This window comes from Pristiophorus japonicus, chromosome 17 (assembly GCF_044704955.1).
Source record: "Pristiophorus japonicus isolate sPriJap1 chromosome 17, sPriJap1.hap1, whole genome shotgun sequence".
NCBI lineage: Eukaryota > Metazoa > Chordata > Chondrichthyes > Pristiophoridae > Pristiophorus > Pristiophorus japonicus.
The window spans coordinates 106,219,783-106,238,262 of record NC_091993.1 but is presented as its reverse complement, the minus strand read 5'-3'; the positions used below and the strand labels follow the sequence as shown (position 1 = coordinate 106,238,262).

Below are 18,480 nucleotides of genomic sequence, written 5' to 3'. Positions count from 1 at the left end.
TAGACAGGTTAGATGCAGGAAGAATGTTCCCAATGTTGGGGAAGTCCAGAACCAGAGGTCACAGTCTAAGGATAAGGGGTAAGCCATTTAGGACCGAGATGCGGAGGAACTTCTTCACCCAGAGAGTGGTGAACCTGTGAAATTCTCTACCACAGAAAGTTGTTGAGGCCAATTCACTAAATATATTCAAAAAGAAGTTAGATGAGGTCCTGACTACTAGGGGGAATCAAGGGGTATGGCGAGAAAGCAGGAATGGGGTACTGAAGTTGAATGTTCAGCCATGAACTCATTGAATGGCGGTGCAGGCTAGAAGGGCCGAATGGCCTACTCCTGCACCTATTTTCTATGTTTCTATGTTTCGCAGCTAGAGAATCCTCTGCAATGGCTTCCCCTCACGCTACCACACTGCTACCTTCGGATTCCCTAAGGATCTATCCTTGGCTTCTTCCTACTTCTCATCTAGAAGCTGCCCCTCGATGACATTATCCAAAAACAGGTCATCAGGTTCCAAATGTACACTGACGGCACCCAGCTCTACCTCACCACCACCTCCGTCAACCTCTCCACTGCCTCGGTGTTGTGAAACTGCTTCCTGTCCTGGATGAGAGAAAATTTCCTCCAACTGACTATTGGGAAGACTGAAGCCATTGGGCTAGATTTTCGGTTATCTAACGCCTCACAGTTAGTAGCCAGAGGGGGCGTTAATGGGAGCATAAGAGGTTACCAACCAGGAGCACAGCGTTTAGCGCCCTGACCGAAAATTCATTAGCGGCTCACCGGGGGTGCAAGCCGGTAGCGCCTGGCTGCTGACGATCACTCCAATCATGATGTCAGTCCTGGTGCAACACCCACGCTGGTGCCCAATTCGGTAAATTAGATGCGGCCGCCTCATTTCAGTAACTAGTGGGGTGCCGCAGGGATCAGTGCTGGGACCCCAACTATTTACAATCTATATTAACGACTTGGAAGAAGGGACTGAGTGTAATGTAGCCAAGTTTGCTGATGATACAAAGATGGGAGGAAAAGCAATGTGTGAGGTGGACGCAAAAAATCCTGCAAAAGGACATAGACAGGCGAAGTGAGTGGGCAAAAATTTGGCCGATGGAGTATAATGTTGGTTAGTGTGAGAATATACACTTTGGCAGAAAAAATGGAACAGCAAGTTATTATTTAAATGGAGAAAAATTGCAAAGTGCAGTAGTACAGCAGCACCTGGGGGTCCTGGTGCATGAAACACAAAAGGTTAGTATGCAGATACAGCAAGTGATTAGCAAGGCCAATGGAATCTTGGCCTTTATTGCAAAGGGGGTGGAGTATAAAAGCGGGGAAGCCTTGTTACAATTTTACAGGGTATTGGTGAGACCACACCTCTCCAGTCATCGTGGACCCCCTTGCCACTGGACCAAGACCTTGCTCAGCTTAGCCCGTGTGGTAGCCGGTGTTCAACGACCACCTCACGTTAAAAGAAATCACGCACAGGCATCTTCCACTACTCTAACATGAAGTTCGGGACCTGGAACGTCAGGGCCCTCAAGGACAACCCCAACAGCGACAGACCGGAACGCCACACCGCTATAGTTGCCCAGGAACTTAGACACTTTGATATCGACATCGCCGCCCTAAGCGAGACCCGGTGGGCAGGGGAAGGCCAGCTTAAGGAACAAGGTGGAGGCTACACATTCTTCTGGAAAGGGAAACTAGAGGCAGAACAGCGCCTCCACTGAGTCGGCTTCGCCATCAAAAACGAGCTGGTCGACCGCCTCAAAGACTCCCCCTGCGGGGCTAACGAACGCCTCATGACGCTTCGACTCACCCTATCCCGGAGCCAGTGTGCCACAGTCATCAGTGTTACGTCCCAACATTCGATGCAACAGATGAGGCCGAAGATGGTTTTTACTCCAACCTCGAAAAATCCCTGACCTGCGTCCCCGCGGGCAACAAACTGATTCTCCTCGGTGACTTCAAGGCCAGGGTCGGCAAGGACACAGACTTCTGGGGAGGCGTGATTGACAGAGAGAGGGTAGGGAAAGCGGTACCCTACTTCTGACAAAATGTCGAGAGCATGAACTTGTCATCACCAACACCTTGTTCCGACAGAGGGACAAATACAAGGCATCGTGGCAACACCCTCGCTCCAAACACTGGCACCTGCTCGACTACGTCATCGTCCGAGCCAGAGATCGCAAGGACGTGCGTATCACCTGTGCCATGACAGGAGCTGATGACTGTTGGACGGATCACCGCCTAATCCGATCCATCACTGACATCAACATAGTCCCAAAGCGAAGGGGGCAGCAGAAGTAGTGTCGCAAAAAAGTCAATGCCGGGGCATTTAAGGGCCCAGCTAAAAGAGCCCTTTACAGTCAGCGCCTCACAGCTAACCTGGCGTGCCTTGATGACCCCAAGATACAGAATGCCCACAGCGCTTGGTCTGCCCTCCAGGCCTCCATAACCAGTGCCTGCAAAGAGATGCTCGGTCACTCAACCAGGAAACACCAGGACTGGTTTGATGAGAATCATCAGGAGATTCAAGAGCTAATAGATTGCAAGTGCAGGGAATTTCTGAGCCTTAAACAGCAACCCAACTCGGGAGCAGCAAAGCAACATTACAGATGGCTAAAGGCGAAGGTCCAACAAAAAACCCGGGACCTAAAGAACAGGTGGTGGATGGAGAAAGCACAGGAGATACAGCTGGCCGACAGCCATGATGTGCGAGGATTCTTCATCGCAGTCAAGGCCACCTACAGTCCAATCAATCACCCAAGGCCCCACCCCACTGCTGGCCAAGAACGGGGAAACACTCATCAAGGACACCGAGGCAATCAGGGCTCGCTGGAAAAAGCACTACGAAGATCTCCTCAGTCGAGACTCTGCCTTTGACTCGAGTGTTCTCGTCTCCATTCGCAGCATGCTATCCGCCACCACCTCAGTGAGACCCCAACGCTGCACGAGATAGGAAAAGCCGTAAGACCTGTAAAAAAACAAGTCTACGGGAGTGGATGGAATCCCTGCTGAGGCACTGAAATATGGCAGAGAGTCACTGCTGGCGCGAATACACGACCTCATCTCTCTCATCTGGAGGGAGGGGGGCATGCCAGGCGATTTGAGAGATGCTGTGATCGTGACCATCTTTAAAAAAGGGTCAAGTCCAACTGCTATCAGGAATCTCCCTGCTATCAGCCACTGGGAAACTCGTCGCTAGAGACCTCCTCACCCATCTTCTCCCTGTGGCCGAGGAACTCCCCTCGGAGTCGCAGTGTGGATTTCGTCTCCTCTGGGGCACAACGGACATGATTTTTGCAGCACGACAGCTGCAGGAAAAATGCAGGGAACGGCGCCAGTCCTTATACATGGCCTTCTTCGAACTTACAAAGGCCTTTGACACTGTCAACCGCGAGGGTCTATGGAGCGACCTCCTCCGTTTCGGATGCCCCCAAATGTATGTCACCTTACTCCGCCTGCTCCACGACGACATGCAGGCTGTGATCCTTATCAATGGATCCATCACAGACCCAATCCACGTCGGACCGGGGTCAAGCGGGGCTGCGTCATCGCCCCAACCCTCTTCTCAATCTTCCTCACTATCATGCTCCACCTCACAGTTGATAAGCCTCCCGCGGGAGTGGAACTAAACTACAGAACCAGTGGGAAGCTGTTCAACCTTCGCCATCTCCAGGCCAGGTCCAAGACCACTCCAACCTCTGTCGTCGAGCTACAGTGTGTGGACAATGCCTGCATCTGTGCACACAGAGGCTGAACTTCAGGACATAGTCATCGCATTTACAGAGATGTATGAAAGCATGGGCCTTACGCTAAACATCAGTAAGACAAAGGTCCTCCACCAGTCTGTCCTCGCTGCACAGCACTGCCCCCCAGACATTAAGATCCACGGCGTGGCCCTGGACAACATGGATCACTTCCCTTATCTCGGGAGCCTCCTATCAACAAGATTAGGCATTGATGACAAGATCCAACACCGCTTCCAGTGCGCCAGTACAGCCTTCGGCCACCTGAGGAAAAGAGTGTTTGAAGACCAGGCCCTTAAAGCTGTCATCAAGGTCATGGTCTACAGGGCTGTAGTAATACCCGCCTTCCTGTATGGCTCAGAGATGTGGACCATGTACAGTAGAGCTGGAGAAATACCACCAACGACGTCTCCGCAAGATCCTACAAATCCCCTGGGAGGACAGACGCACCAACATTAGCGTCCTCATCCAGGCCAACATCCCCAGCATTGAAGCACTGACCACACTTGATCAGCTCCGCTGGGCAGGCCACATAGTTCGCATGCCAGACACGAGACTCCCGAAGCAAGCGCTCTACTCAGAACTCGTCCACGGCAAACGAGCCAAAGGTGGGAAGAGGAAAATTTACAAGGACACCCTCAAAGCCTCCCTGATAAAGTGCGACATCCCCACTGACACCTGGGAGTCCCTGGCCAAAGACTACCCTAAGTGGAGGAAGTGCATCCGGGAGGGCGCTGAGCTCAAGTATCATTGCCGAGAGCATGTAGAAATCAAGCGCAGGCAGCGGAAGGAGCGTGCGGCAAATCAGGCTCCCCGCCTACCCTTCCCTTCAACCACTGTCTGTCCCACCTGTGGTTCTCGTATTGGACTGTACAGCCACCTAAGAACTCATGCTAAGAGTGGAAGCAAGTCTTCCTCGATTCCGAGGAACTGCCTATGATGATGGAGGCCACATCTAGAATACTGCATAAAGTTTTGGTTTCCATATTTAAGAAAGGATATACCTGCTTTGGAGGCAGTTCAGAGAAGGTTCACTAGGTTGATTCCAAAGATGAAGGGTTGACTAATGAGGAAAGGTTGGGTAAGTTGGGCCTCTGCTCATTGGAATTCAGAAGAATGAGAGGTGATCTTATTGAAACGTATAAGACTATCAAGGGGCTTGACAAGGTGGATGCAGAGAGGATGTTTCCACTGATAGGGGAGACTAGAATTCGGGGGCATAATCTTAGAATAAGGGGCCGCCCATTTAAAACTGAGATGAGGAGGAATTTCTTCTCTGAGGGTTGTAAATCTGTGGAATTTGCTGCCTCAGAGAGCTGTGGAAGCTGGGTCATTGAATAAATTTAAGACAGAGATAGACAGTTTTTTAACCAATAAGGGAATAAAGGGTTATGGGGAGCAGACGGGAAAGTGGACCCGAGTCCATGGTCGGATCAACCATGACCTTATTAAATGGTGGAGCAGGCTCGAGGGGCCTTATGGCCTACTCCTGCCCCTATTTCTTATGTTCTTATGTCGCGACTGCCAATAATCACGTCTGAAAAAACAGTCAGTACAGCCTTCCAGAGGTATTAAATGGTGGCTACTTAAAGGGATGACGATGCACTGCTCCCATCGGAGATCACAGTCAGTGCAACGTTTACACAAAGCATGGTGCGTGAGCCTCAGAGTTTGCAGCCGGCAGACACACATAACAAGTTGGAAAGAAGTGATTTTGAAAATTTTAATGGGCGCAGTACTATGCCGCACCTTTAAGACTGGGATTTTCCTGGGATCTGAATCGGAGTTCGGCGCATGCGCAATGGCTCCGCAAACTTTAGCGACAGAACTTTTGTTAGCGTTTCCCCCCCCCCCCCCCCGCCTCCCTCCCCCATCCCCTCCCCAAGTCAAGTGTGTAACGGCTGATTTTGCGCCACCTTCAGCTCCTCGCCCAATTCTGCCGAATTTCTGGGCGGAGGGCGCAAACATTTTCAAGGTGCTAAAATTTCCGCTCCGCCTGAGTTACCGCCCCAAATGAGGCACGCCCGAATTTCTCCCCCGTTGTCTTTGGTCCCCACAATAAACTTTGTTCCCTAGCCACTGATTCCATCTCCCACCTTGGCCAATGGCTCAAGCTGAACCAGACTGTTTGCAAATGTGGCTTCCTATATGACCCTGCGCTGACTTTCTGATCCCACCCCCTCTCCATTACAAAGATGACCCATTTCCACCTCAGTAATATGGCTCGTCTCCGTCCCTGCCTTAGCCCATCTGCTGCTGACACCTCTATCCATGCTTTTGTTACCTCCAGCCCTCGAATATTCCAATGTTCTCCTGGACAGCCTCCTCTCTTCCACCCTCCTTACATATTTTACCATATTAAAGGGATTATATAAATGTAAGTGGTTGTTGTTGTACCTAGAAACATTATTTGTCGTGTACATTATTTTTTAAATCTTTGACATTTTTATTCAGAAGTTAATCTTGTAGTGGTAATGGATGAATAAAATGGTTTGCAATTCTGATTGTGCCTTGGTTAGCTTGTAGCTGATGGAGTGAACTTTAAGATCCTGCACATTTAAAAAGATAACATTGGGATTTTATGTATGGGCCTTTCAAGTTTTAAAAAGAAAATTCTACTTAAAGCACAAGGAAAGTCAGGAACAACATAAAACAGTTTAACACATCAAAGCATAAAACCAGGACATGGCTCACAAACACCATCTGTGTGAAGTGAGTGATATGGTTCAAGAACAAACTTAAGATTGTGTGGTTGCTAAGGGAGGCACTGAGAATATGCAACAGGTTCAGAATTCCCAAGTAAGTGACCTACATGAAGACAGATTTACAACAGAATTGTTAATCTCCACATTTTACTCCAACATGATTACAAAATTACATCTGAAATGACACTCATCTTTAAAGCTGAATTCATTAGAAAATGTAGTTTAAATAAAAAACCCAACAAAGACCTGTTTTGGATATGGTTGTGACAATTAAGCTTTTGATTTGCATATGCTTCTACCTCCTCGTCTGCCACAAAAGCATCTTTATCTTGAATGACAACTTGTTTTCCTGTCGCCACTGTTCCACACCAAGTTGAAAATAATCGGGGAAAAATTGCCCCATTTGGGGGCGGTAAGAGTCGTGAAGCTTTGCGAGAGGCACTGAAATCTCGTCCCTCTCCAGAAATTCGGGTTACCGCCAAGTGGAGCGCTAATTCAAGCACTCCAGGGGCAGTAATGGGGCGATGCCTCAGCAATGCTGCACACTGTGCCGCACAGCGCTGCCACATCCAAGGGGCTCCTCCCTCACTTAAAGGGAAGGGCCCACACTGCCGACTCTGCAGAAGAAAAAGGGTCCTAGCTGGACCACCAAGGAGCCCCAGGGGTGCTGTGCAACCGGCCCGGCCCTCGAGCAGAGTGCTGGGCTGAGCGATGGCGCCCTGGACCAAGCGAAGAAACCGGATCAGGAAAACAAAGGTAAGGTTTTTTTTTTTTACATTTTTGAGTTGGCCACCTTCCCTTTAATTTTTGCCCCATTAGTGGCCAGCTGCTTGAAACACACCTCCTGTAGCCGCCAGTGTTTTCGCCCAGTGCTGCTGCAGGGGCGAAAGTCAATTTCGGGACCACGGCGATGACGTCGCGATCTCCGGGTGCAGGAAATTGGGACGCAAACTAATTTGAGCCTCGTTAGTGCCCCCTGGACGCTAACGGGGCATGCAATTAAGTTGAATCTCTAGCCCAATGGGTTTTTGTGAATGCCATGACGGATGAAGTTTAAACCTTAGCTGTTCCATTTCTGCAAATCTTCCCATCTATAAGTGAGAACTGAGGTGCAACAGCACAGAAACTGTGATTGGGGGGGGATGTAGGAGGAGGGAGTGATTCTAATGTTTGTGCTCTGCCTTAATCTGTCCCACCCCACTGGAGCTATAAGTTATAGCTATACACATATACATGTATGCATACACATACGCACATATAAATACATACGTCTGTGTGAATGTGTGTATTTTTGTGTTTGTGTGTGTATATATATGAGCTATAATAATATTTCTACCATGTTCCATGGAGTTAAAATAACTTGCATTTATATAGCACTTTAAACGTGGTAAAATGTTCTCTCGCACTTCACAGGAGTATAATCAGACAAAAAATTGACGCTGAGCAAAGGGAGATATTTGGATAAATGACGAAAAGCTTGGCTAAAGAGGTTGGTTTTAAGGAATGTCTTAAAGGCGGAGAGAGAGGTAGGAGAGACGGGGAGGTTTAGGGAGGAAATTCCAGAGCTTAAATTAAAGATGCTATATAAATGCAAGTTGTTGTTGTTGTTGGGGCTAAACAGCTGAAGGCACGGCTGCCGATGGTGGGGTGAAAGAAAGTGGGGATGCACAAGAATCAGATGACCGCAGAGTTCTTGGAGGCTTTTAGGGCTGGAGGAGGTTACAGAGATAGCGAAGGGCGAGGCCATGGAGGGATTTGAAATCAAAGACAACAATTTTAAATTTGAGGCGTTCCTGGACTGGGAGTCAACGTAGGTTGGAAAGCACAATGGTGATGGGTGAGCAGGACTTGGTGCGACTTAGGATAATTTTGATGAGCTCAACTTTATGGAGAGTGGAAGATGAGAGGCTATGTGGAAAAGTAAAGCTTGGCGATACTTTTGAATGGAGGAAACACAAAATGATTGGCTTTTGCAGAAGAACTGAGCGGGACCCTCTGCTGAAGACAACGTTTGAAGTTTGAGGTTGAGGATACCTAATCTCCTGAACCCCCTTATTCAAGTTGACCGAGTGTTGCCCCATTTTCAGTTGGACTGCTCGAAGTCAGTTCTCCATTTTACAGTTTGTTTTCTTGTGAAACAAACCATTTCTGGCTTAATCTACTTCCCTTTTCTTCCATGCAAGCTAAATCACTGAGCGACTCTACAGTTTGACACAGAATCCAGTGACCTGGCTGCAGGATGCATGGGAACAGGCAACATGCAATTAAAATACATGCAACATTAATTTCTGTGGGGGTGCTCCCGATTGTCCACCAAAACTTTGGCAGATGATCCGCGGAAGCCCCGGAGAAATGGTTCAAGAATGTTGTTTTCTCCAATGCTTACCACAGATCTTCCACCCCCGCTAACATTCTACAATTCATATAGAATCAGAGAATAGAATGATTGAATGGTTACAGCACAGGAGGCCGCCATTTGGCCCGTCGAGCCTCGAGCCAGCTCTCTGCAAGAGCACTTCAGCTAGTCTCACTCCCCCGCCCTTTCCCCGCAGCCCTGCAATTCTTTTTCCTTCGGGTACTTATCCAACTCCCTCTTGAAAGCCACGATTGAATCTGCCTCCACCACCCTTTCAGGCAGTGCATTCCAGATCCTAACCACTCGCTGCGTAAAAAAGTTTTTCCTCATGTCGCCTTTGGTTCTTCTGCCAATCACTTTAAATCTGTGTCCTCTGGTTCTCGACCCTTCCACCAAGTGGAAGAGTTTCTCTCTATCTACTCTGTTTAGATTCCTCATGATTTTGAGCACCTCTAGCAAGTCTCCTCTCAACCTTCTCTGCTCAAAGGAGAACAACCCCAGTTTCTCCAGTCTATCCACATAACTGAAGTCCCTCATCTCTTGAATTAACTTCGTAAATTTTTTCTGCACCCTCTCAAAGGGGCCTCCACATCCTTCCTAAAGTGCGGTGCCCAGAATTGGACACAATACTCCAGTCGAGGCCGAACCAGTGTTCTATAAAGGTTCATCATAACTCCCTTGCTTTTGTACTCAATGCCTCTACTTATGAAGCCCAGTATCCCGTATGCTTTTTTAACTGCTTTCTTAACCAGCCCTGCCACCTTCAACAATTTGTGCACTTATACCCAGGTGTCTCTCTGTTCATTTACTCTCTTCAGGATTGTACCATTTAGTTTGTATTACAATACATTTTAATCAGGAGCAAATTCTGATGTTGCTATTAAGCTTGCAGCTGTATTTTTTGAAAGAAGAAATTGATGACTTACTCTCCTCCTGTTGAATAAAAAATGGAGAGAAGACAAAATTGTGCAATCTTTAAATATTTGAAAGGGATATAGGGGGTGATAATGTAATTGTGGGCAACATTTACTATGGAGGCTTGAGGCCTACTATAGGAGCAGTCTAGCCCAACACAGCATAAAAGGAGCCAGTGTTCAAACTGTGTTCGGCTCATTGGGGCCATAAGAATATTGAAATTATGCGACCTCCCCATAACACACCTGGAGTGACGAAGCAGCACTTCAGCCACTGAGTGCCTGTTCCCAGCGGGCACTGAAGGTGTGCTCAACAATAAGAACATTTGCATGGGTGGCACTGAACATTATCTAAGGTCCATCCAACTTGACATCTCAAAAGCACGTCGACCTCCAAAGGTCAAAGTGCACCGCCGCCATTGTTGTCCTCCCCCTCTCCACCAAAAAAAAAATGGATTCATGGACAGTTAGCAAGCTTTCACTAGCCCCAGGGTCTCATCCCACCTTCTCTCCCCCAGTGCATCTTGCAAAATGGGCTGACGGGCCACTGGTAAAATAATTAAATAGGGTGAACTCAGCTCATTCAACCTGAAGAGCACTACTGCGGTGCAGGGGCTGCATTACCGGCCTCATTGAGTGTTTCCAGGATTAGATTCAAGGGAACAGTAGCATAGTGGTTATGGTACTGGACTAGTAATCGAGAGGCCTGGAGTAAAGATTCGGAGATGTGAGTTAAAATCCCACCAGGTCAGCTGGGGAATTTAAATTCAGTTAATTAAATAAATCTGGAATAAAAAGCTCGTATTATAATGGTGACCATGAAACTATCGGATTGACGTAAAAACCCATCTGGTTCACTAATATCCTTTAGGGAAGCAAATCATCCGTCCTTACCCGGTCTGGCCTATATGTGACTCCAGACCCACAGCAATGTAGTTGACTCTTAACTGCTCTCTGAATGCAAGCCGCTCAGTTGTACCAAACCGTTGTACAAAGAACAGTGGCTCATCACCCTAACCCTAACCCTTCTCATGGGCAATTAGGGATGGGAAATAAATGCTGGCCTTGCTGGCGATGCCCACATCCCATGACCGAATAAATGCATTTAACAAAGATAGAGCAGTCAAATGCATCACTTACCAGTTACTTTTCCATGTGTGCCTAACGTCTGTGTCATGGATGACATGTCTGTCAGCCTGCTCGTCCAGGAAATCAAACATGTACTTGATGGCAAGTGGTAAGGCACTGCCACGGTGTACTGTGCTGAACAGTGTCTCAAACAGGTCATCCACAAACTTCTGCAGTGTGCCCTGTAAAGAAAAAAAGGAGTGAAGAAGTGTGCACTGAATTGTCGAGGCCTTTCTCTTTAGAATAATTTGATATATTACAATCATAGAAATTTTACAGCACAGGAGGCCGCCATTTTGGTCCATCGTGTCCGCGCCGGCCAACCAAGAGCTACCCAGCCTAATCCCACTTTCCAGCTCTTGGTCCGTAGCCCTGTAGGTTACGGCACTTTAAGTGCACATCCAAGTATTTTTTAAATGTGGGGAGGGTTTCTGCCTATACCACCCTTTCAGGCAATGAGTTCCAGACCCCCACCACCCTCTGGGTGAAGAAATTTCCCCTCATATCTCCTCTAAACCTCCCCCCCAATTATTTTAAATCTATGTCCCCTGGTTGTTGACCCTTCTGCCAAGGGAAACAGGTCCTTCCTATCCACTCTATCCAGGCCCCTCATAATTTTATACACCTCAATCAGGTCTACCCTCAGCCTCCTCTGTTCCAAAGAAAACAGACCCAGCATTTTCTATTTTCCCTCATAGCCAAAATTCTCCAGTCCAGGCAACATTCTTGTAAATCTCCTCTGTACCTTTTCCAGTGCAATCACATCTTTTCTGTAATGTGGTGACCAGAACTGTACATAGTATTCCAGCTGCGGCCTAACCAGTGTTTTAAACGGTTCAAGCATAATGTCCTTGCTCTTGTATTCCACGCCTCAACTAATAAAAGCAAGTATTCCACATGCCTTCTTAACCATCTTATCGACTTGGCCAACTACCTTCAGGGATCTGTGGACCTGCACTCCAAGATCCCTTTGTTTCTCTACACTTTTCAATGTCGTACCATTTAATTTGTATTCCCTTGCCTTGTTAGACCTCCCCAAGTACATTACCTCACACAATATTAACATACAACAGCACAGCTTGCATTTATATAGCACCTTTAATGGAGTAAAACTTCCCAAGGCCCTTCGCAGGATCATTATCAAACAAAATTTGACACCGAACCTAAGGAGATATTAGGTTTTGTGGAGCATCTTAAAGGAAGAAAGAGAGGTAGAGAGGCGGAGCGGTTTAGGGAGGGAATTCCAGAGCTTGGGGCCTAGGCAGCTGAATGCACGGCCTCCAATGGTGTTACAGGAGTGCCCTCATAATTGATGTTTTTCTATAAATAAGAGCTGAGAAAATGGTGCTGATTATGTATTAGTGTATAAAAAGGATAAGGGACCTTAAAGCTGAACGGAACCTATACTCTTTCATCTTAAACTTGGCACAGGTGCCTGCAGTAGTTCTCAGTTTCTGGATATTGATAGACCCCCATCATAGATATCTTAACCAGGCAGTGTAGAAACTAAAATTTAACTGAATAGTAAATATCTAAAGATGTAGCCAGAATAATTAAATCAAAATCAAATCAATTCTGTTTCTTACTATGTGCGATTAGCACTTTAAAGAGCATCCACATTGAATGCTAATGGCACTTAACCATATTCATGTTGTTCCAGTTAGGCTTGGGTTATGTCTCTCTCTGACGCATAGGTTTAAGCCTCTCCCCCTCCCCACCCTCCTCCAAGTTCTCATTGACGCACACGTTCGTTAATCCTTGCATCTCGAGTACCTTTGTCGCGAGCAGTCTTGTCAGGTAGATTTCAGATACCATCTTGCTGCCACGGTCACCCTCCTTCTGGTCTCCGTGATCATGGTTCTTTACTAGGTGCCACACTTTAACACCACTCTCTAAATCTGGGGTAATCATTGGTGCTCGTGAACGCAGACTGTCAGGACTTCCAGTGTACCGGAAAGTGGAGTCTATAATGAAAGAAGAGACAAAATTATTCAATTCAAATCAAAATAACCATTGGAAAATTGCAAATACATGGCAATAAACTTTAAAAATGAGAGTTGGATTACACCCCCCCAACCACCCCTATCGTAACATACTGTGAAGTTAGAAACCAATTCAAATTAAAGGAACATTTTACCCCACTAAAGCTCATCTTGAGCTTACTTACAGCACAATACAAGTAGCTAAATAGTTTTCTTATCTGAGCATAGAAGTCACAAGTTACCTTCTGTAATGTATTTGCTTCATGGGTTCTTGCTTAAGAATTAATAGCAACACATTGCTATTACGAACTAGTTGGTTTATTAACAAAGGTTTAACAATCTAGTATGCAACTGGTATGCATTACCAGTTCATCCACCAGGCTCACAACTGCATACCTCTTTGTGAATGACCCAGACCCAACTGCCTGCGGTTTTATTGAGTCTTGTGAATATCACATGACTGGCTGAGCCACTCACAATGCAACAAGCTCGACAAACCTGTGAGCATATTCATAGATGCGTACATTACACCTTCCAATGATTTCCTCTAGTGTTCTAAAGATATGGAATGGCTGAAGTCTTTTTGTTAGTTGTGGATTAACTGTTACATAGTTACATCCTTGCTTTGTGTACGGTGCATGATTCTGTAGCTTGGAGCACTGATCATTCTTTTTTCTTGTCTGGAACTTAAACTTTGTTTTAGCTTGCCATCGTTTTTATTTCTAGATTATCAAGATTTATATTTATAATAATGATGGGGAGATATGGGAATAGCTGGAACAAGTAGACAACCTTGTATCAATTACATTTACCTCTCTGAATATTAGGGATGTGTAAAGGACTCAGATTTGGCAAGTACCCAAGAGGTCCCATTGCCAGTTCCTGGTTATTTCTTTCAAATCATTTAGCAAATCTCATGAGTGGATCATGGATTTCTCAGAAATATGTTCACAAATTACAACATTATGAGATCCCTCTTCATGTGTGACTGGTGCATCATCCACAGAGACAGAAAGCCAAGTGAAACCAGGAAAAGCACTGCGCGGGTACAGTAAGCAATAGGCTCGGTAATGCTCTGTCACTGGTGCTATTGCGTGTGCTGGGGAGAGTGGCTGCTGTAGAGGTAGTCACTCCTTTGAATTCAGTAACTAGCATCAAGTATAGGCCATGCTACCACCTCCATAATAAACCAAAATCTTTTGGTGAGCACAATTCTGTTAACAGAAGCTTACAAGCTTGCTCGGATTTTAACTTACCATAGCGACTAATGGATGTCCGACACATACTGGTTGTGGTTGGAACATTGTAAGAAGAGGTCTGTTTAGGAACGAGAGCAACAACTGAACGATCGGACACCTACAAGGGGATTAAATAATGCAGTTAGTAACTGAAAATCAAACAGAATTTTCTCAATGCCTACAAAATTTAGGTTCACGAAAGTCAAACGCAGATGCTCCTTTCGCACCTCAATGTCGGTCCTGAATATTAGACCAGTGGAGTTTTCAATCCATAATTGATGGATATCATGATGTGCAACAGTAATTTTATATCACATCTACAAAAATGCATTCAAAATTTTTTTCCTTACTCTAAGCATATACCTGAACGACCCGACACAAGCAACTGTGCACCAAACACTCCAATTGAATATGCTAGAAAGCATTCAAGTGACTCTCAAAATCATAAAATGTACTCCAACAGTATGCAAACAAATACAAGAACCACCTATTTATATACATCATGTTCCCTTCACATTTACATACAAACACACCACCGATATTTTTGCTTTATTTTGCATTTGGGTACGAGAGCAAATATTACTGATCCAGACGTATAGCTGGGAGAGTAGATTGCCATACTGTCCAATCAATTCTAGGGTTCGGGGTGCAAATACCTCCAAATTGATGGGTAAGAATGTCCAAGTGGCTTCCCACTGCAAGCTAGGAGTTTGCATAATCTCAAAAGCAGATTCTGGAGGGGACGAGTCTGCAACACAAACTGGTCATAACCGTACACGGCTGGTGTGGAAAATGGTAAATATCACACTGCCACGGCAGAGGAAGGGACAGGTGGGAAGCATTTCCAGGTTGTTCTAGGTGCTTAAGACACATTGTAGATTATACAGGGAGGTTTACCATGGATGTGCCCAATCTAGTAGTACCCAATGTAAACAACGATTGGGAAAACTAGAACAAAATCGAGTAACAGAAAAATACACAGGACAATGACAGACTGCTGGATGCCTGACCGTCTTGAAGACCCACTTGTGAAGATTATAGGTGAAGTGTAAACTGACATGGATCTTGAGACAAATATGTAGGGGTAGTGCTTCCATTAAAATGCATTTGGACAATCAGTTTTGTTTGGGGAGACAAAGAAGCCAGAACGAGCTCTGTATAAATTGTCAGAACAGCATCATGCAGACATATGCAAAATGCTACGTTTCAATATGATTAATGCTGTTATATATTGTTCTTGTAAAAAAAAAATGAAAAAAGATTTGCAAAACGTTTTTCATCATGATGCCCCTTTAAAAATAAATGTGATTTCAAGTTTACTGAGCTTTGCAATTAATAGGATGAAGAATGTGTGGGGATTGGAGATGGCTGGTGGTAAGCCGTCTGAAATGAAAGGAAATCCCATTGAAATATCCATCAGCTTATTAAAGAAACATGCTTTCCCGCTGTGCTAAATCAGTGAAAATGAAAAATACTAGACAATATTCAGTGAATTAAAATCTGAACCAATTTCATAAATGTCAAAAATATATACTTAGGGTAGAAGTAAAAGACCTAATTTATCAATATTTTGTCATTCTTGCATTTATATGCATTTTCCACTGACAAATCAGAAGTGACTGAAACACAATCTAGTAATGATTATGACTTTTAATGTACACATACTACTGGAATCCTCAAGGGTCCAGTCAATGTTTAATTTGTCTCAATAAAAACTTTGAACCAGATGTTACATAGAAACATAGAAAATAGGTGCAGGAGTCGGCCATTCGGCCCTTTGAGCCTGCACCACCATTCAATATGATCATGGCTGATCATGCAACTTCAGTACCCCATTCCTGCTTTCTCTCCATAGCCCTTGATCCCTTTAGCCATAAGGGTCACATCTAACTCCCTTTTGAATCTAACGAACTGGCCTCAACAACTTTCTGTCGTACAGAATTCCCTAGGTTCACAATTCTGAGTGAAGAAGGTTCTCCTCATCTCGGTCCTAAATGGCTTACCCTTTATCCTTAGACTGTTACCCCTGGTTCTGTTCTTCCCCAACATCGGGAACATTCTTCCTGCATCTAACCTGTCCAATCCCATCAGAATCTTATGCATTTCTATGAGATCCCCTCTCATTCTTCTAAATTCCTGTGACTATAAGCCAAGTCGATCCAGTCTTTCTTCATATGTCAGTCCTGCCATCCCAGGAATCAGTCTGGTGAACCTTCGCTGCACTCCCTCAATAGCAAGAACATCCTTCCTCAGATTAGGAGACCAAAACTGCACATAATATTCAAGGTGTCGCTTCACCAAGGTCCTATATGACTGCAGTAAGACCTCCCTGCTCCTATACTCAAATCCTCCCGCTATTACATATTGGCAGTAAATAAAAACTAAAGGCAATTCCACGCATTACAAGAGCTTAACAAATCTCTAGTTCAATTTTTTATTCATTCTCGGGATGTAGGCGTCGCTGGCAAGGCCAGTGGTATATATTGCCCATTCTTAGTTGCCTATAGAAGGTGATGTCTTTCTTCTATAGCAGTCTTGATGTAATCAAGTTGTTTGCTAGGAGAGGAGTTAAGATGCAACCACACTAGTGTAGGGCTGGAGTCACATATAGGCCAGACAAGGTAAGGGCAGCAAGTTTCCTTCCCTAGAGGACATGAGTGAACCAAATGGGTCTTACAAAAATGCACCTGCTTCATGGTCACTTTTACTGATACTTGCGCCTTGTATCCAGATTTTTTTTTTTAATTGAATTGAAATTCTTAAACTGCCATGGTGGAATTTGAACTCACGCTCTCTAGATTATCAGTTCAGGCCTCTGGATTACTAGGTTAATGTAGTAAAACATATCAAACTGCTTCACAGGACCGTAATTAGACAGAAAATTAAAACTGTGTTAAAGGAGGAGATAATAGGACCGGGCAAAGATTGGTCAAAGAGGTTTTAGGGAGTGGTGAAAAAGGAGGAGTGAGAGGTGTAGGGGCAGAGAGGGAATTCCAGAGTTTATGGTCTAGACAAGTGAAGGCATGTTGACAGTGGTGGGGCGAAATGAGTTGGGGATGCACAAGAGGCCAGAGTTGGAGGAACGCAGAGTTCACAAAAGGGTTTTTGGGCTGGAGGAAGTTAGAGAGGGGAAAGAGCGAGGCCGCGGAGAAGTTTGAACAGGAGGATGAAAATGTTTTAAGTCGTGGTGTTGCTGGACCAGGAGCCAATGTAAGTCAGCAAGCACAGGGGTGATGGGTGAACAGGGCTTGGTGTGAGTTAGGATATGGGCAGCAGAGTTTTGGATGAGCTCAAGTTTATGAAGGGTGGAAGATGGGAGGTTGGCCATGAGAGAATACAAACAGTCAGCTCTGGAGGCAACAAAAGCATGAATGAGGGTTTCAGCAGCAGATGGGCTGAGGCGGGGCAGAGATAGGCAATATTATGAAAATGGAAGTAGGCAGTCTTTGTGGTGGAAATGATATGGGGTTGGAAACTCGGCTCCGAGTTAAATAGGACTCTGAAGTTGCAAATAGTCTGCATCAGCCTGAGACAGAGGCTAGGGAGAGGGATGGAATCAGTGGCTAGGGAATAACGTTAGCAGCAGGAGCTGAAAACAATCTTTGCGATGTTTGTTTGGAAGAAATTTCGGCTCATCCAGGAGTGGCGGTCAGGCAAGCAGTCTGAACACAGAGGCAGCGGGGGAGATGGTGAGGTAGAAGCTGGATGTACAAATGTGGAACCTGGCATCGTGCCTTCGGTTAATGCTGGTGAGGGGTAGCTTGCAGAAACAGGCGGGGGCCAAGGACAGATCCTTGGCTGACTTCAGAGGGAACAGTGCATGCTGAAAAGCCAGTGCAGGAGCTTATCACAATCCATATTAATCCACAAGTTAGCAGGAGCAAATTAATATGCACTGGTGCAGCTCCCTCAGTGCTGATTGATGAGGGGAGGCCTGGTAACAAATGGGATTGAGGGAGGCCAGAATGGTGGCAGGTCAAGGACCATCATAGAGGCGCCCAAGCTAATGTGCAGTAGAGAAGGTGCTCGGGTGAGGCGAATGTGGAAGCAGCAAGCAGCATGGTGGACAGGGTAGGGAACATGGCAGCAGGCATTGCAGAGATAAGTTATATCTCACTTCTTTGTTTTTTGATGTTTGCATGGTGGCTATGCTGAGCCAAGGTAGGAACTGTAATAGTGACAGAAAGGAAACTGACACAAAATTACAAGTACTGACTAATCCATCATTTGGGGTCTGGAACACAGTCTTGATGTCGAGCTACTGACCTTCCCCGACCCTTTAAGGTCACTGTTCAGGTACTCCCTCCCTATAGGGAGGTGACCTAAATAAATGGGTCCCGAGATCAATTAGAGGCTAATTACTATTGCTATTACAAGTTTTTTCCAGATTGGCAGCTGCCTGGCTTCTCTC

The 18,480-nt window shown here is 45.7% G+C and overlaps 1 protein-coding gene across 4 annotated transcripts in view; it reads right to left on the bottom strand.

Moving 5' to 3' along the window:
* plxna2 (plexin A2) overlaps positions 1-18,480 on the bottom strand; it is a 513,884-nt gene that overhangs the window by 29,910 nt on the left and 465,494 nt on the right. For all 4 annotated transcript variants that reach the window (XM_070859435.1, XM_070859436.1, XM_070859433.1 and 1 more), the window contains 3 exons: positions 14,088-14,187; positions 12,623-12,813; positions 10,862-11,031 (listed from right to left, as the gene is read on the bottom strand). In XM_070859435.1, the coding sequence (XP_070715536.1) occupies positions 10,862-11,031; positions 12,623-12,813; positions 14,088-14,187 (461 nt within the window). The remainder of the gene's footprint in view (positions 1-10,861; positions 11,032-12,622; positions 12,814-14,087; positions 14,188-18,480) is intronic.